This window comes from Fusarium solani (genome assembly GCF_023522795.1).
Source record: "Fusarium solani strain SB1 chromosome Unknown bctg00000003_1, whole genome shotgun sequence".
Classification (NCBI taxonomy): domain Eukaryota; kingdom Fungi; phylum Ascomycota; class Sordariomycetes; order Hypocreales; family Nectriaceae; genus Fusarium; species Fusarium solani.
Genome location: NW_027072154.1, coordinates 661,122 through 673,363, shown reverse-complemented (window position 1 = coordinate 673,363; position 12,242 = coordinate 661,122). Strand labels below are relative to the sequence as shown.

Here is a 12,242-nt window from a genome sequence, read left to right as displayed (position 1 = left end):
TGGGTCATGACTTTGTCTTGCATCGAATCTCTATGCATGCGTCGAGGGGAGGAATTATTGTTGCTCCTAGCCATTGTGGTTTGGGTCGTTTGTCAATCATTTTGATGTCGTAGTTGAGGAGGAGAGCGGCCATGATGAGCTTGAGTTCGTGAGCGACAAAGAAGCGTCCAGGACTAGATAACTGTTAGTGGTGTGAGGTTCACTTGAAGATGTACTCACCATGCGTGTCGTCCGTGGCCAAACGCGAGATGTGCATCACTCGTCGTCACCATCCCCAACCCCCTCGCCTTCACCCCATCCTCATCCTTCCTCTCATCCTCACTCTTCGCCTCCCACGCCTCTCTAACCCTTGAGTATCTCCAAGGATCATAACTCATGGCATCCTCATAAATATCCTCATCATGATGCGTCCCCTGTAAATTAACCGTCACAAACGCGCCTTTCGGAAGCGTCCATCCGTATTCTGGATTGTGTAGACCTGACGGGGAGACTACTTGTCGTTCTATGAGGTTTGCGGCGAAATTGCTTAGACGTTGGGATTCGCGGATTGATGAGTCGACGCGGAGGAGTGAGGTCAGGGATTGTTTTGTCCAGCCTGTTGTCGGTTTGTGTGTGTGTATTTCGGAAAGTAGAGTATCGAGGATGTTTTCTGATGGTGGTGAGGAGAGGACGTCTAGCATCCATGAGTGTCCCGTGAGAACAGTTGTGTGGATGGCTGCAAAGTTGATGGGGAGTAACCGCTTCGATATCACCACCGGATCAAGTTCAAACGTCTTTCCCTCTGCCATTGCGAGTCGTATATCCCATGTGATAAAGTCCTCCGGTGGAGTCCAATCCTTCAAGTCTCCTGCTTCTCTGCGTCGCATATTTTCTAGGCGTTGTTGGATAATCGGGAGTACTCGACGTGATGCAGCGCGCCAGTGTAGATAGTTGGGAATGATGAGTAGACGACCTACTATCGGATGTAAAATTTTGGGAAATGCGTGGAGGAGGAAGCTATTCCGAACAACATCGTCTGTAAAACGAATCATCGATTGGAGAAAGATGTTGTCGCGACATGTTTCTTCCCCAACGAGTAAACGATTCGTAACACGAGGAACAATAGCCATCCACAATTCCCAAAGATTGACCTTTGTGTACCCATCCTCCAGAGTCAACGAATCTCTTACCGCGGCGTTGACCTCCTCTTCAATAGGTGGTATCAGCGATGGTAAATGCCGAGCTAGATATTTATGCACGACTCGACTTGCGAAAGGTTCTTGAGCTAGGTGTTTTCCGAGGAAATTGTATTCTGTGTAGAGAATCTGATCGTGCGCTTTAACAGCTGAGAGGACGTGGTCGGGTTGATCCATCATCCATGGAATTTGACATCTTGGAAGGATGACATCTGGAGGACGAGAGATAGGTGCCGGAGCAATAAAAGCAAGGCCATTTTTGCCATACTACTCTTTGTCAGTCAAATACACACAAATTGAGAGGAGAGAGGGTGTACTTTTTGGTAGCCTTGATCAATCCACGATTGATGTTTGGGAAAATACGCAAAACTATTCCGAATCTTGGAAAACCAACCCTTTGATCCAAGGACTGGTATTTCCGGGGGATATTTTGGTTGGGATAATGCATCTACTATGAATGATACGACGAGGAATACCACGCCGTAGAGAAGAAGGCGAGAAACGTCAATCGACTCCATTTTTTACAGAAACAAATGATTAGAGAAACAAGTTGGATTGTGAGGATGACATGGCGGAGAGCTAGATAATAAGCAACATCTTGGGGGCCGGCTTACTCGGTATGTAATGACATGGTAGAGAAACATGAGACGTCTCAGACGAGTAACAATGACGCTACTGCTGACAATTCCAAGCGCCCGTTGAGGCTTCTAGCCGAGCTCCCCGCTAGCGATTTGATGTTCGGCAGGGGTTGAGAGAGGGGGGATCTAGACCAAAGTGTATTCAGTGGGGGGTGGGGGATGTTGTCTCTCTTCTCAAACAGATGATCATGGAGATAAGATGAAGATGAGACAGGTTGTCTAGAGGAGGTTGTCTAGAGGAGGTTGTCTATTATCGTTTAATTGCAACAAGTGACGGTGTGTATCTACTCATAAGCCTGGAGCAACTTGCCCATATCTAATGCTTGGCCCAATAACCCATCCATCTACATTCCTCTCTCATGACAAAAGAAACAAGACCCGAGAACCACTCAAGCGCAATCTAAACATACCTTCAAACGCCATACATCAAACATTCTGGTCAGACTCCAAACTCTCCATAGTAGCAGCCCTCTTCTTCCTCCCCCCAACCTTGACCAACTCGAGCCCATTCCTAATCGGTTCATCCCCCCTAAGCAAAAGCCCAATCTCACCCGGATGAAACCAATTCATCCAGACCAAGACGATCAACATCAACAATCCATCAAAGACAAAAACCCACACTTCGCTGCGCATCAAGTGTCCGTCGTTTCCCTCGATAAACTCGATAACGCGGAATAAACTTCGGATCCAGATTAGGATGCCCGTGACGTATAGAGTAATGAGGTATGTTTGCCATCGGATCGCGGGCTCCATCGATTTCGGTGTTGGGGCGATACGCATTCGTCGGTGGAAGATGCCGCCTGTGACGATGAAGCAGCCAAAGAAGAGGAGTTGAACAAAGAGACCGCCAATAATAACATTTTGTCCAATCTTTTGGAGATCTTCGTTGACTGCCATTAAACCACCACCTAAACACGATTAGCTTTATCTTTTAGATCTTCACAATGCGAACGTACCCGATGATTGAAGCAGTAGAGAAGCAACATCGCCAAACACAAAAATCTTGGTCAACCAACGTCGTCGGATCAACGCATGGTGTTCACCCTCTGTTAAAAGAATGATTCGTCCCAAGATCATGTAGATAGACGCCGCCATCAGCGCAGGCGCAATCAAGATCAAGACGTTCTGCATGATGTACGGACCCATGGTCCAACATCCTGGATCTTCCTTGGCGTTTAATATTCGACCGATGTACCCGATAATCTCAGCTGCGACGCATCATATTAGTATACCTTCCATGGTTCATAGTCATGTTGTCGTAGACGTACCACATCCACCCGCCACCAGCGCTGTCAGATACCATGTCCGCGTCCTGAAGATCTGGAAGATGTGTAGGAGCGTCGACACCGAGAATAGAACGACAAAAACGACGTTGGCCTCTACCGAAGGCTCGAACCGGTAAAATGCCCAAACGGCGTCTTTGTAGTCGGTGTTACAGCGATCCATGCTGTCGGTCGCCTTTTGCTGCTCTGAACCTCGACAGTTGACAGAGGAGGCCTCGATAAACACCCCAAAAGAAAAGGTTAGAAAGTCGTTGACCCCAGATCCATTCCCCATGGGCGCCCGTTCCCTTTATGGCCAACCTCTGCCAAGATCCACCTACGCGTCCATACTCGTATCTGTCGGGAAACAAGACTTTCCCGCGCATCCCTTTCACATCCTCTTTACGGTAACCGCATCTGCAAGACCGTTTCTGGTCTGAATCATGCTGCGCAGCCTCAGCTGGTGGGGCATCATCGAGCTTCAAACCCTGTCAACTCGTCCTCTAGCTCCAGCTTATTCCCCAATCGCAGGGATTCCTCAAATCATCCTTCCCGCATAAAGCCTAGCGTATCCGAGTACGCGGTCCGAGCATCTCTTTCCGAGTATTCGCTTCGGATTCGCGACCCCTTCGCATTCCTCCTCCACTCGACACAGCACCACCATGTCAAGATCCTCGTAAAGTCGGGTATTATTCATCCATTCCCGCTCACCCTCTTCTCTTTGCTTCGTCTCAATCTTCTTCTTGGTTCGCTTTCCTGCTTGTCTTGTGCGAATCCGCGGATAGGAAGCCGATCATGTCGAGCCGAAGAACTCACACCAAGTCAAGGACTGGCTGCATAAACTGTAAGCGCCGCAAAGTAAAGGTATGTAACTGCATCATATCCCACGTTATGGCGTTTCTCCATCATTTTGCTTGCCAAGTCGCCTTGAACGTTCACTTTGAGTGAACCCGGGGCTGCCGCCAAGAGACCTAATACTGACGACTGATAGTGCGATGAAGCCCGTCCTTCATGCTTCCACTGCAAAAGACATGGCGTTCCTTGTAGTTTGTCAAACTCCAGCATCAGTGCTGCCGAATCTCCAATCGATCTCGGCCGTAGTATACACTCGGCTCACCTCCCAAACCTAACACCTTCAACTCCAGGGTCCATCGGGAGCCCTGCAGATCCCTCTATGTTCATCAACCTGAGCCATCCTAGTCCCTCAGATCAGATGGCTCCATTCCCTCCACAGGAACTCTGGGCCCGTGATTGCGAACTCATGCATCACTACTGCACCGTAACCTCCCCCACACTATCCGTCCGCAAGGATATGATACACGTCTGGAACGTCGCTATTCCCCGGTTAGGCTACCAGAGTCCCTTTGTCATGCATGGAATACTTGCCCTTGCTGCCGCCCAAAAAGCTTATCTCATCCCCTCCAGCCGGAGGATTTATCTGCCCCTGGCCGACTATCACCAAACTCTAGGCTCCGAGGGGTATCGCCATCAACTGCAGACCTTTGACATGTCAAATTGGATGCCCATATTTGGCTTTGCCTCCGTTGTGGTACTGCATATGCTGACTCTCCCGACACGGATGGAGAACCACACACTCGAGTCTCCCCTCACAAATCTCCTCGAACTTGCCAACCTCCTGAGAGGCATCAAGACCACTCTGCAGCCTATAATACCTCGGGTTGTGAGGACAGAGTTTGCTCCAGTTGTCTATGGCGTCTGGCTTCTCGAGTCTGATGAAAAATCGGAACCGTAAGAATATCCCCCAGTCAGTTGATCAACCTAGTTAACACTTATCAGCTGCCCACCCCTCGACAATTCCCTTCTCCCACCAGATACCTGGGACGCCCTTAAAAGACTCCGCGCTTTTCAAGAGGCCGATATCCCTTCGGGTGGCATCAGCCATTATACACACGCCGTCGGGCAATTGGAAACCTCTGCAAAGCTTTTCGCCTTTGCTGGCTTGTATGCCGAGGCAGGGGCCTCCCTCTTTTGGCTGTATACCATTGATGACAGTATCTTTATCGACCTTGATGCCCAAAGGCCTCACGCACTCCTTCTCTTTGCTCACTTCCTCGTCCATATGGCAGCGCTCGAGAGAAGCTTTTGGTTCGTGAGGGGTTGGGCCCGACAGGCAATGGCCAAGATAGAGGAGGGCTTGATTGGCCAACCAAAGTTCCAAGAGTTGCTTCAATGGCCCAAGGCAAGGATTTCCGAAGCCCTTGCATTGACGTAGACTCAGACGCGAATGCCATTTCGTTTGACTCGCCTAAAAGATCCCAGGACGGTTACCAGGCCGAAGATGCTGTTCCCAGGCTACCATCAGAGCTCCTGATCCATGGTCGTATACTCGTTGCTCGTCGATATCAGTGGCACTGCATCCCAATCATCTCTAGTCAAGTTCCGCACCATTCGTTGGTATGCCTCTTGACGAGCCAGAGAAGGTTCCTCAGACATGGCCGAGCTGAACGACTCTCCAGCCTGACTGGGCCCAGACTCATCATTATCGCTGCCCGAAATGTCACCAAAACTCCGTTTCTGCTTGGGGGAGCCGATTCTCGGCTCGGTCAAGTAATCTTCAGGCGCGCTTGCTGACGAGGTAGCTTCACGGTCCTGCGACTGGCCTGCTGCTACTGGGACTGGAGTTGATTCAGGACCATACCAAGGATCTTGAAATGTGTCTTCCGACAAAGGCTCTGACACTCGCGATGTCTGGGACTGATGCTCGGGCTCGATCGCCACATAGATGGTATCCTGGGTACCCATGAGAGGGCTCACAAACTTCATGGGGGTGGCGTTTGGGAGACGAGTTGGGCTTTGAGGTGTGCCTCGGGTTCTGCCGTCTTGGTGAATCGCTTGCGCCTCACCGACCGGCGAGCTTGATGGAGGGGAATCGGCTGTGGTCTGACTGTCGTGCCGTTGATGTGGATTGTTCAACGCATATCGTTCAGCAAAGGATCGCATGATAATATCATGGTCAAACTCATCTCCAGAGCAGAGACGCCCAAAGAGAGATGCAATTGAGGTTCCTGAGTACGAGGTCAGCGTCGCTCTATGGGTTTGCAGAGTCCATTACCATTTCTCATCCATTCTGTGGGACTGACGGTACATGGCCAAACGTCCTTGGGTCGAAATGTGTCGACGAAATGGCAAAGCTCTGGATACGAGGAATGTCTGGAGTACGGGAAATGGATTGTTTTGGGTAGTTCGGCTTGGCCTGTTACGTCCTCGGCAACAGCTTTCTTGGAACTGTTCACTAGTCTTTCTGCAAGCATCTGGACAATCTCCTGTACTGAATGGTTGTCCAAGGACGTGATGTCCCAGTCAAGCGGGATATTTCTGCCGGTCGAGACGGCCTGTGTCAAGACCTCCTTCAATGCTTGAATAGTCTCTGTCGGTAGTAGCATATCGGACGAAAGGACGCTGGACTCGGTCAGATCTCGCTCAAATTGGAGGGACATCGACGAACAGGTTGACCAAAGTAGCCAAGCTAGCTTGGTCTAGAAAATCCAATTCAGCCTCCCGTTGGAGGTCATCGCCCCCTCCTCCGACTCCAACTTCGGCTAGATGCTGCCCAGTAGGAAGGTGGGCGATGATGGGTTGAATGGTGACTGTAGACGGCCGTCGTGCCACCTCACACATCGCTCCCTTCTCACAGCTGTGTAGGCGAACATTCTCGTTAGGCGTCAGACACCCTTGATGTGGAGTATTTCCACACATGTGGCCTGTCAAGGCTGGCGATTCGGGAGTAAGGTGGACGTCTGAACTGAAGCGTGCTTCAGATGGTCGCGATTTGAGGGATCCATAGATGCGGAGTTTGTAGTCGTCGACATGTACCTGCAATGTTAATTCCGCGTATATAACCACACTCAATGGGCCAAGTTACCTGGGACTTGAGAGTCTTGGACAGAGCTACCCAAACGTCTTCATACCCATAGGTCCATGCTTGGAAGTGAAAGACGGTGTCGCTAGGGTACTTGGATACCTTGCACAACAACTCGGCGATACCTTGAGCCTTGGTCTGGAAGGGCACATCTTCTGTGAAGGATGTATCTAGATAGATCTTGTCCAATGTCTTGAGACCCGAGGTGTACTCGGCAAGGTTGGGGTTCCGGGAGATGGTGTTGACAAACCATGGCTCACTCCGGATATCGCCTGTGTAAAGTATGGCTTTGTTGTCGCTCTCAATCACTTTTATACTCGGTGAGCAGGGCATAAAAGAAAGTCATCGGCCAAGGTGGTCTCACAAAACATGGCAGCTCCGGGGCAATGATTGGCGTCAAACAATGTCACCTGAATCTCGCAACCAGGGCGGAGCTCGATGGTTGTCGGTGTGTCCAGAGGAAGCGGTTTCTGGAGATGTTTAGGGGTGCACCAACAAGCATCAAGGTAGTACACACCAGGACCTTGCTGAGATGCTTGTAGGTCTGTTGCCTGGCCTCCAAGAGGCCCTTTGCATAGTTGATCCGGCAGGGATAGCGCTCTAGACGAAGGAGGATCTCTCGAGTGGCAGCCGAGCAGTACACACTGAGTTATGTCAGTAGTTTGATGCAGAACCATGAGATGATACGAACAACGGAGACCGCAGGCTCTCCAAGCCAGCGAGGTGGTCGCTGTGGACATGGCTCAAGAAGCAAGCAAGAGGGGGCTGGACATCCGCATTATGGCGGAAGAAGTCAACTACAAGTATTAGCTGGCTGTTGCAGAGCATCATTAAGGCCTTCCATACTCCGTATGTCTGGAAACTCAGACACGATACCATTGAAGGTCGACATGAGCTGCCGATGCCAATGGCCGCGGAGTCGCGTAGCACGTGAGAATGAGCGATCTCACAAACAAAGACTGGAGCAATCAGAGAGAACAGATTTCACGGCGAGATGAGTTGAGGTTATCATGATCAATCGTGGTTGTTGTAAGACCGAAGTCGTGCTTGCTGAGCTTGGGCCCTCGTGAACGACCGACTCCTTTGTGTGAGGGAGAGAAGTCTCGTGTGGAAGGTGGTGGCCTTGCACTGTGTTTTAGGCCCAGGCACCACCTCTCATCACGCAAAAAGTGCTGTACGACAGGGGTGAAAAGCGGGGCTTGTTACAGTGCGAGAACTTCACGGTCGTCAGTGCTGCCTGGACCTCCAGTGAGCTGCTGTTCAACACAAACACAAACATCACCACTTTTCCAAGCAGACGATTTTCTTAGCATCTTTCTCAAGCCAGAGAGAAACACGAGTTAATCTATAACACCCATCTCTTTCAAGTAATTCGTAGTCTGAGGGTCATTGTCTGAACAGGCCCTTAATACTGCCTCTTGTCCCCAACCCAAGCACATACGACCACATCTGCCAGAAAACTCGGGATCCCGTCCGATCTCCCATCGATAACCTGGCAAGAGTTGGATTAGTAGCTAGGTCGGTGACGACTAGCGAATCCCCAATGTTGTATGTTTTTTGTCCTTTATTTTTGCATATTCATACGCTCATGTACACTTCAGGTCCTCTTACTCGGCGATCGCCGTGTGCATCAACAGGCCCTGCTTTCCAGCTGTAATCTCCAACTTTATGCCTTGTGCTACAAAGTAAACATGCCCTTCTGACAGCTCGAACACGTCATCATTTGCCTTGATCGTTGCACCTCCTTTCGTCGCGATGAGGATTGCTGGACCAGCTTCACCCAAAACCTCCCGCTCACCAGCACCCAAGTTCGTCGCCAAAACATTAAACTCGCTCGTAGGCGGCCGAAAAATGTTTGTCTTTCCCTCCTTACTACGAGGATAGCCCTCTGGTGGAAGGACCGTCTTCATCTTCGTTGTGGGCTCCCAGTCCAGGACAGAGCAAAACTCATCCACGTTGTCGCGGTCCGCCTTGGGACAGAAACCAGTGTTGAGGACATTGTCGGAGCGTGCCATGCACTCGATGATATCGCCTGCAATGTACGCATGGATGCCGCCGGCGGGGATGTAGATGACGTCTCCTGGTTGGAGGAGCATGTAGTTCATGCATAGAAGACCGACCAGCAGGCCGGGATCGGTCTTGGGGAATTGGCCCTCGAGTCGTTTTGAGACTTGCGGGATGGCAGAGTTGAGACCAACGAAAGCAGAGTCAGGAAGTTCCCTGATCGCTTCAAACATCTTCTTGATGTCTTCGTCAGAAGACTTGAGGATGGCCTTGACGACTTGACGCAAGCCCTCTTCAGAAAGCTTCTCGTCCGCAACAGTCGCACCGCCAGCGACCAGCAAGTGCCTCAAAGGCTTGCGACGCAACACATCCACAATGGCTTCCACAGGCTTGAAACCGCAGAATGCCTCAAACTCGGTCAAAGCCAGAGCAATCTCGGGCTTGTGGTTCGAGTCGGTGAATGAATCAGGGTCTTCCTTGTGCTTCTTGCTCGAAAACTCCTTGTTTGGATGCACTTGCAAAGGCAGCGCTTTCGCAATAGATAGGACCTTGGGGAGGTATGGGAGCTTTGTGTGGCCAAACTTTGCAATGACCTTTTCTCCAAGAAGCTCCTTTGGGTACCGGTCCAAGACATCTTGGAGATCCTCGCCTGTGTTTGCGACGTAAGAGGGCAAGACGGGATAAGTGCCCATCCACATCTCGGCATAAGGCGTGTTCTCATCAATGGTAAAGTTCTTCTTATCATCTCCCTCCCATCCCGGTGTCTTTGCGCATAGGCGTGCTGCCAAAGACTCGGATCCTTGTTTGCCCCATGGGTACTGGTTGCAGCCGCAACGGAGCTGATAGAAGGGTGCTAACGGTGTCGACATGTTGAAAAAAGTCGAAGGAACTGATGATGTTGAGTTTGGAACATGGATGGAAGCCAAGCTTCAAATACTTGAATCGAAGATGCGGGTCAGTCCGTCATCCTTTCATCACTATCATTGACGTCAGACAAGGCGGATGGTCATCGAGATTGAAGAAGCCAAGACACATGGGCCTCAAGAAGAAGGCAGCAACGAAATCCTGAATTCCGCCCCTCAATTCGGTCATAATCACCTCTATTGCTCCACAGATTCATGGCGACCGAGAAATCTTGCGTCCAGACAGACTGCTCAAGGAGCTTGTATCCTCAGAGGTCCTTAATGATAAGCTGGTGATTGGCATCTCCTCGATTTCAGCGAGTTTACCAAGACCTGAACAATTGAAGAGCCCAGACCTGGGCTACCTGGCCCAGCGAAGCACTTTTCTGGCCTTTGATCGGCTTCAATGGTTCTCGTGGTGTCAAAGTCGACCTCCGATCCGACCGGAGACGACCTTCTGGATATGACCCACTTTTCTTTCGGCACGGTCCGAAAGCAACAATCATGGATGAGCTCTCACGAATGCAATTGCTGGTTCCTCAGGCATTAGAAGCGATTCGATACAGAAGACTTGATACTATTCCTCTTATCCTATTTATTTACATGGTTACAATTTACTATATTTACATGGAATAATGCCAAATCGCTCTGTCTGGCGCTCTTGGTTGTCAAGAGAGTCCCCCATCGCCAACCAACACCAACAATCCGGTATGGTGTAGTGGCTAACATTTCGCGCTCTCATAACCTGAGGGAATAGCACCGCGGAGCCCAGGGTTCGATTCCCTGTACCGGAGTTTCTTTTTTGGCTTTTTTTTTTTGCCGGTGTGTCTGGGCTCTTCAGATCTCCCTTGCGTGGGGTGATGGTGGATGGTACTGCTGGCTTACAGGCACTGGGAGTACCATGGGTTGTGCTCGGTGCAGGTTCCCGACTGGCAGCAGGTTGCACCGGTCCAGCTCTGGCCGCCGCATTGGCCCCATTGAGGAGCGCACTATGAGAATGTGAGTTGGTGAGTTGAGAGATGTTGAAGTGGGACTTACGTTTGATCCAGAACCGGAGCTAGAGCCAGAGCCAGAGTCGGAACCAGAACCAGAACCTGAGCCGGAGCCGGAGCCGGGCTGGGGTGTCACCGGCGAAGCCTCGCTCTCAGCAGGCTCACTCTGAACAGGCTCGCTTTGGGCGGGCTGAGTGGCAGCAGGCTGGCTCTGAGCAGGAGCGCTGGCCGCAGGAGCGCTCGCGACAGGCTCCGTCTCAGTCTCCTCGTTGCTACCAGTGCTGTCATCACCACCCGAAGAAGACGATCCGCCGACAGTAATCGTGGCAGAGCCGCTGCTGAAGTATCCCTCAGTAGCCATGATCATGTAGTCAAACGATCCAAGCTTCAGACCAGCCTCGGCCCACGCGTCAAAGTGGTTTCCGGTGGTAATGGTTCCGCCGACACGCTTCTCACGGCGAACCGACCAGTACTGCTGGAAGGTCTGGGTACCCTCGATGGACGGCGCGTTGGTGCGGGTGCTGACGTAGATGTCGTAGGTTGCGCCGTCGCTAGTAACCTCACCCTTCTTCTCGCCGCCGCTGGAGGGGTTGTACGTGCCGAACGACTCGACGACGTAGTACTCGATCAGGGGGTTCTTGGTCCAGCCGTACAGCGCGAGGTAGCTGTTGCCCTCGGGGCTGTAGGTGCCCGAGTACTCGACGGTTCTAGACGTGTTAGGGTCGCTCGGTAGTGGGAGTATAGGACTTACCGTCGACCACCAGGGTTGTATCCCTTGCCGCCGACCAAGTTACCTCCGTCCGACCACTTGACAGTGTATTCGCCGCCGGGGCCGTTGGTGTATGTCGCGTCAGCTCCGCCATCGGTCCACCAAGAGTAGTAGAATCTGAAAATGTTAATACACCTCCAGCATCAGCTTGTTGGTTGCTCACCCATCGTGGGTTCCGGTGCTGCTCGGAGTTCCAGCTCTCTTAGACAACGGAATCACGCCCGGAGCAGACAAAGCGCCAGTAGCAAGGGTCAACCCTGCGAAAAGAAAAGAGAAAGCAACCATGATGAAAAAATGAATGGAAGGTTTTTCTGAAAATAAACGAAAGGATTTAGTTTGTTAGGTAGGAATGAGAAAAATCGCACTGAAGAAACAAGAGGGTCCAACGGGAAACGCGCTCCTTTTCATAAAAGACTTGTTTCCCCATAACAACCAGTACTATTGACAGGAAAGCCCGTTCAATCATGAATTCTCCGGGCGCTCGCATTGACTTGGCGAGGGCACAAGAAACAGGCCTGAAACAGCGCGTGGCAGACCCCCTGTCGTAGCATCGGGCCATCGCAAATTGGAAGGGGATCGCCCCACGAATTTTCCGTCCGCTCAGGCAACGTTTTGGCTGT

General features: G+C 51.2%; 5 protein-coding genes across 5 annotated transcripts; 1 reads left to right on the top strand and 4 right to left on the bottom strand.

Annotated features, from left to right (window-relative positions):
- Window positions 1–4: 4 nt before the first annotated feature.
- MRS44_005781 (uncharacterized protein) lies at window positions 5–3,259 on the bottom strand (the record flags this gene model as incomplete). Its single annotated transcript, XM_046278156.2, has 5 exons — window positions 5–173; window positions 220–1,442; window positions 2,246–2,721; window positions 2,770–3,021; window positions 3,082–3,259. 5 exons carry the CDS (start codon window positions 3,257–3,259, stop codon window positions 5–7), a joined length of 2,298 nt encoding a protein of 765 aa, XP_046140652.2.
- A 990-nt stretch (window positions 3,260–4,249) lies between these two features.
- MRS44_005780 (uncharacterized protein) lies at window positions 4,250–5,308 on the top strand (the record flags this gene model as incomplete). Its single annotated transcript, XM_046270402.2, has 2 exons — window positions 4,250–4,824; window positions 4,873–5,308. The coding sequence occupies 2 exons, from the start codon at window positions 4,250–4,252 to the stop codon at window positions 5,306–5,308; spliced, it is 1,011 nt and encodes a 336-aa protein (XP_046140653.2).
- Window positions 5,309–5,394: 86 nt separating this feature from the next.
- Window positions 5,395–7,847, bottom strand: MRS44_005779 (uncharacterized protein; the record flags this gene model as incomplete). Its single annotated transcript, XM_065621531.1, has 8 exons — window positions 5,395–6,101; window positions 6,149–6,495; window positions 6,542–6,909; window positions 6,959–7,263; window positions 7,320–7,425; window positions 7,473–7,599; window positions 7,647–7,752; window positions 7,802–7,847. The coding sequence occupies 8 exons, from the start codon at window positions 7,845–7,847 to the stop codon at window positions 5,395–5,397; spliced, it is 2,112 nt and encodes a 703-aa protein (XP_065477603.1).
- A 715-nt stretch (window positions 7,848–8,562) lies between these two features.
- MRS44_005778 (uncharacterized protein) lies at window positions 8,563–9,828 on the bottom strand (the record flags this gene model as incomplete). Its single annotated transcript, XM_046272497.2, has 1 exon — window positions 8,563–9,828. One exon carries the CDS (start codon window positions 9,826–9,828, stop codon window positions 8,563–8,565), a length of 1,266 nt encoding a protein of 421 aa, XP_046140655.1.
- Window positions 9,829–10,742: 914 nt separating this feature from the next.
- On the bottom strand, window positions 10,743–11,907 carry MRS44_005777 (uncharacterized protein; the record flags this gene model as incomplete). Its single annotated transcript, XM_046283807.2, has 4 exons — window positions 10,743–10,850; window positions 10,900–11,560; window positions 11,605–11,739; window positions 11,786–11,907. 4 exons carry the CDS (start codon window positions 11,905–11,907, stop codon window positions 10,743–10,745), a joined length of 1,026 nt encoding a protein of 341 aa, XP_046140656.1.
- Window positions 11,908–12,242: the final 335 nt, after the last annotated feature.